At 30.9% G+C, this 6,131-nt stretch overlaps 1 protein-coding gene across 1 annotated transcript; it reads right to left on the reverse strand.

Moving 5' to 3' along the window:
• Positions 1-633: 633 nt before the first annotated feature.
• On the reverse strand, positions 634-2,551 carry LOC120203915. Its single transcript, XM_039204062.1, has 3 exons — positions 2,068-2,551; positions 761-944; positions 634-699 (listed from the first exon to the last, which is right to left on the reverse strand). The coding sequence occupies exons 1-2, from the start codon at positions 2,534-2,536 to the stop codon at positions 871-873; spliced, it is 543 nt and encodes a 180-aa protein (XP_039059993.1). The 5' UTR covers positions 2,537-2,551; the 3' UTR covers positions 634-699; positions 761-870.
• Between the last annotated feature and the right edge of the window lie 3,580 nt (positions 2,552-6,131).

Genomic DNA, 6,131 nt, shown 5'->3' on the forward strand with positions numbered 1-6,131 from the left:
CCCTAACCGGGCATGCTTTGCTGGGTCAGGCTAATATAGTTCGATTGGGCCCCTTTGTTGGATTGAACTCTTTGGACCTGACAAAAACAAATAATAATAATAAATATAATATAAAAATATATAAATAATATTAATACAATATATAATGTAATGAAATATAATTATATAACTATATAATATGTAAGTGTATAACTATGTAGTATATATTATGTTTTCAAAAATCATTTTAATATATATATATATATATATTCAAAATATGTTTTCAAAATCATATATTAAATGTTTTCAAAGCTATATATTATTTATGTTTCAAAAATGTTTTCAAATATTATATACGTTTTAAAAAATGTTTTCAAAATTATATATTATGTATATATTTTTAAAACGTTTTTAAAACTATATATATTATACGTTTTCAAAAATGTGTTTTCAAAACTATATAATATATGTTTTTAAAAACGTATTTTCAAAACCATAATATATATTTTCAAAAACCGATTTTTAAAAGCTATATATTATATACTTTCAAAAAACGTTTTTTAAAAACTATATATTATATGTTTGCAAAAACTACATTATATTATTATATATATACTAAATAAACCCCGGACGAAAATGAGTGACTACAATAACATATCAACAGCCCATCCAATATGAAAATGTCCTGTCAATGAATCTACTTAATCCTACTCCGGGAACATCATAATTCTAGAAGAGCCTGCAAAATCTATTTAGCCATAACAGATCATCAATAATCAACTTTATAAAAGCAGTCTGTGAAAACACTCTCTTCAAATAAATGTGCACAATTTTAATGTGAGGCAAATTTTAACTCACTCCAGATGCTATTATTAGTAATAGGCCATGGCTTCATCCTTCTTCATCCTCAGCGTCAAATGAGGTATTTGATGCTAAGTCTACCTCCACCGGATGCAGGGAACGACCTGAAATGTCATAGAGATGGTTATACTCTGTCATTCAAAAGTATTTAGGAAAAGAAAAAGGGATCTTATGCATGATCTCCATGTAGTCTGTTTGAAGAAGAAATCTTTCTCCACAACTTTTTCTAATAGCCATCACAGGCACAGAATCCATATAACTTATCCAAAAGGTCTTCATCTCTTATTAGGTATAATATAAATATAGCAAGAAGAAACACCAAAAAGATCATAATTTCAAAAGCCAATCAGGCTTCGAGCTTCCTTAATAAATCCTATTACCTGCAAACCTTCTTGGGAAAACATTGGGAACATGCAGAGCCTCCAGTGAATTGCGCTTGCGCACAACCACAACGATAATCAGGTAAATCTTACAGGATTTCAGGATGTGCTCTCCAATAGGGAAAGCGGGTGCTTAACTACTGTTGAACTTACTGTGGGTAGCAATCTTCAATCACTAAATTTCAACAGCTTCAAATCAATGGAGAAATCTTATTACGAGATGACCATTGCAAATTAATGAACCAAGTATTTTCGAGCCAGCGAGACCGAATTAAAATAGGATAAAGTAAATAGATGGGTTTCTAAATATAGGATCAACTATTAAAAGTTACCAAATGGTCACTCAACTATTTATTATGTTTCAAATACATCATTTTTCGTTAAAAATTAACGAAATGTTACATGTTAACTAAGATGTGATAAAATTTAATCAAATAATCTCATACGACAGTTAATTTTCTAACAAAAAAAAAAAAATATAAGTTTAGAACATAACAAATAATCGAGCGATAATTTTCTAACTTTTAATAGTCGAGGACTCGACAAAATAAATGCTACAACATACCATTTTGTAATTTTAATAGTCGAGCGATCCAACAAAACAATATACTATAATCGAGGATCATTTGTATAGTTTACCCATTAAACTAAGTAGGTTATTTGGTTAAATTGGTGAAACTTGAAACTACACTTACATTAATAAATATTCGTATAGTACCGTCGCCTAAAATTTCAAACCCATTCATTGTAAAGGTAGGATTTTACCTAAATTAGAAGTGGAATCCTCACACAAAATTGAAAGAGGGAAATGAATTAAAATTGCACAGCAACTGGTAAAGGAAAATACCTTTGATAAAATAGTCGGAGGAGGGCCAACCTCGGGCGGTGGTGGTGGACATGGATTCGTCCGGGGTCAATGGGTTAGCCAATTTCTCAACAAGCTGGGAAAGAGCGTGAGATCGGGCCGTTGACGGCGGGACCCAGTAAGAGGATCCGGGGATGAAACGGAGCCAATCGGGAGCGGAACGGCTAGAGATGATCCGGTGGATAGAGTCTTCAAGAATCCGGAGGAGAGGATCAGAGTAAGGATCGGAGGACTCGGAAGGGTTGGGTTCATTGGACTGGGTTCGGAAGGAAATGAGACGAGAGGAAGAAGGGCGAGGTTTGGTGATTGGGATGAGCTTGAGAATGGATTGGGAAAGGGATCGCGCCATTAAAATGGTGGAGTGAATTCCTGAATTCTTGATTTGCTGAGAGTGGGAGAAAGTCGGCTGACGGATAAGGGGAAGGTGATAGGGAAGGAATTTGCGAGCCATTTTCTAATTATGGAGAGTACAAGAAGGCGGTAGAAAGAGAAAAGATGAGAGGGACTGGGATTGGGTTTGGCAACTCTATGCTACTCGACTTTATACGAGACCAGATATATCATGAATTATTTAAAATTTAATTGAAATTTTAATTAAATAAATTTAATTCGAGTTTTTAACGAGTTGAAATAAATTAATTGATATTTGATTCAAAAAATTCGTAAGTAATTCAAGAAAATAACATATTAAATTTTTATTTTTTAAAATTAAATTATTAATAATATTAACATGTTTTTTAAATAGAATATAAGGTTTTCATGTACTCAAACTGAGCTTCAATTTTTTGAGTTCAAGTCAAACTTAAAAATTTTAAGCTCGTGAGCTTTTGAGCCGAGTCAAGCTTCAATTTTTTTATTTTAAGTTTGAGTCGTACTTGACAATTTTAAAATCAAGAGCTTTCAAATCGAGTCTAACATAAATTTAGTGTTTTCAAGTCAAGTCGAGCACAACTAAACTCGTTTACAACTGCTGTGACACATCTTCAATTTTAATTTATTAGAAAATAAAACTACAAAAAAATATGGTAAACTACGTATTTAATAACTCAACTATCATTTTAGTTTTGTTTTGGTTATCTTCCGTTAAAAAATAAACAATATTGTTGATGTAATATTTTTATTTTATCAATAATGACGGAGATTTCCTTATGGTGGTGTAGTCACTCATTTTCGCCTGGGGTACTATTTAATATATATAATATATATAAAATTTTGAAAACATATATAATATATATTTTTTGAAAACGGTTTGAAAACATATATATATAATATATAGTTTTTTAAAAAATATTTTGAAAATATATATAATATATAGTTTTTGAAAACATTTTGAAAGCATATACATAATATATAGTTTTTGAAAATATTTTGAAAATATATATAATATATAGTTTTTGAAAATATTTTGAAAATATATATAATATATAGTTTTTGAAAACATTTTGAAAGTATATATTATATTGTTTTGTAAACATTTTGAATATATTATATATATATATATATATATATATATATATATAATATATAGTTTTTGAAAATATATATTATATAGTTTTTAAAAAATATTTATATATTATATTATAGTATATTATTTATTATTTTATTTTATTATTTTCATTTTCTTTCTATTTTATTTATTTTATTTTTTGTTATTTGGTCCAAATAGGAAGTCCAAAATCCAAGTCCAAGGTTCAAGTCCAAATCTAGAGGGGATGAAAGAGCCCAGCCGGGTGGCAGGCCTGACCCAGCAAATCGACTAGGCCAAGGACCCAACAAATTGACCCGGTCAAGGACCCAACAAACCAACCCGACCAAGAGTCCAGAAAACCGACCCGACCCAAGTTCGTCTGACCCAGTAAACTAGGGTTTTCAACTTAAGTAAAAGCGTCGCACGATTCTCAGCCATAAGATCAAACATCAATCGAACGACCCATTTCGTATATCAATTAGGGTTTATAAAACCCTAAAAATGTTATCACGCGCTACACGATCCTGAGTCGTTGGATCTGCATACAATCCAACGACCCACAACAGACCGCCGAGCAAAGTGGAGTTCGACCGACTTAAAGAAACCATCCCCTAATAGGAAACTATTTTTCCAACAATCAACCCAACAACGCGATTCCATAGGATTCAAAAACATGCACTTCTATCCTAATGAAACACTAAATTGAACGAAAATAAGGGACTCATAATGCTATAAATCACTGTAAAAATCAAACAAAAAAAGGAAGTTAGATCGAAGCAAAAATAACACTTGTAACTCGAAAGAAAATAAATAAAGAAGGTATTTTTATTCTCGGCTTGCTTGATGTGGTAGTGTCTGGGATTTATTTGTTTTTTACCGAAAGGACAAAGCTGATGATCAGGGGTGTGTTTTTTTTCGAAAAGTTTTCCTCAGATCTAGCTCTCCCCGAGGCTATTTTGTGAAAACAAATCAGAGTTTTGAAAAGAGAAGATAATAGGCTTTCAAATGGTATAAAAATATTTTGGGTTCACCACCGATGAACGACGGTCGGCGAGGCGGTGTTGGCCGAAATCTGGGTTTGGGGTTGGATGTTCTTCATGTCATGAAGAACACAAAGAACAGTTGAGAGAATTTGAAGCTTGGGTGTTATGATCGGTTTGGGGGAGGAAGAAAAATGAATTATGTTTGCAAAATTTGGGCTTTTAGCCAACCCGAAACCCGATTGTTTCACCCTAGGATACGCGTGTTTTCACACGGGTAGGGTCTAATTGTAGAACTGGTCCCCAATTATTTTTTAAAATCCATTTTTTCCTTTAAATTTAATTTTAGTTCCAATTTTTCTTTTAAATTCGCCACTTACTTTAATTTTTCTTTAAATTCAATCCTTTTTAAATTCAATTCACATTTTTCACTTAATTGTTTTTTAGGTTATTATATTTTATGAGTTTTTGATCTAATAATTTTTATTTATTTCTCTTATTTTCTTTTCTTTTCTTTTAATTTTATTATTTTTTATTCATTTTAAATTTTACTTTAATTTAATTAATTTTCATCTTTGTTTGTAATTAATTTTGCAATTGACCTTTTATTCTTATTGTAATTCAATTAACTTTTCCTTTATCTTCTTCATCATTTTGTGAATTTAATATATACAATCCTTCCTTTTATTTGGCATTAAATTGTTCTATTTATTTTTTAACATTTCATTCTGTTAATTTTATGTCCATTTATTTTTCAGCATGTATGTACCTACGTATCTTTTTTCCTTTCTTTATTTAAAGTATTATAATTTAATTTTTGTTAATTATTTCTTTTGAATCACTCCATATTTTATTTTTATAATATAACCTCTTTATGATCCTTTTTAGGGGTACTTTAAATCAATTAAGGATAAGTAATTTGGATCGAATTTTTACTTTTTAATTTAACTTGTAATTTTCTTAAGACAACTGGAAATTAAATTAGTACCGAAAGGGCAGTACAAGGGTGCTAATCCTTCATTGACTATAACCGGCTCCCAAACCCGACATATTTCTGGTAAAACACAGATCATGTAAGGATGTGTCCGATCAACGTAGTTTTTATGTTTTAAAGATAAATGATCGGTGGTAACTTAAACCCATTTATTTAAGTTGAAGATAATTTCGTGCCCGCCCGAAAGACTGCATCGACAGTTTGGCAACTCTGCTAGGGACATGTAAGTGAGTCAGGCTAAGGCTAATGTTCGATTTTCTTCTTAGGTGAAAATTGTAAGTTTAAATTTTAAGTTAATTCTTTGATCCTTATTACTTACTTTTTATTATTTTTCAAATAAATAGTTGTACTGACGTTTTTAATGGTTTCAGATTATTAAACATTTTCATCTTAGGCTCTATACCTGAGCCCCAAACCTCTTCTTAAGTGGAGGTGAAAGTGACGCCTTTGTGGGAATTTATTCTCCTTATAGGCCTAGCAAGTAACCTTCGGGATTCATATACCTTATGTATTCATGTGAATTTATTCTCCATATAGACATAAGGGAATTTATCCACTCGAGTTTAACTTGGTCCACATAAGCTTGTAATGGGCTTAAGACTGA

The sequence above is a fragment of the Hibiscus syriacus genome, unplaced genomic scaffold (genome assembly GCF_006381635.1).
Source record: "Hibiscus syriacus cultivar Baekdansim isolate YM2019G1 unplaced genomic scaffold, ASM638163v2 tig00000340_pilon, whole genome shotgun sequence".
Taxonomy (NCBI): domain Eukaryota; kingdom Viridiplantae; phylum Streptophyta; class Magnoliopsida; order Malvales; family Malvaceae; genus Hibiscus; species Hibiscus syriacus.

Excerpts from the sequence above, each read along its gene's own strand:
- LOC120203915 (XM_039204062.1), bottom strand. The coding sequence starts at position 2,536 with ATGGCTCGCAAATTCCTTCCCTATCACCTTCCCCTTATCCGTCAGCCG. Across the intron at positions 945-2,067 it reads CTCCGACTATTTTATCAAAG|GTCGTTCCCTGCATCCGGTG; the intron begins GTATTTTCCTTT and ends ATGACATTTCAG.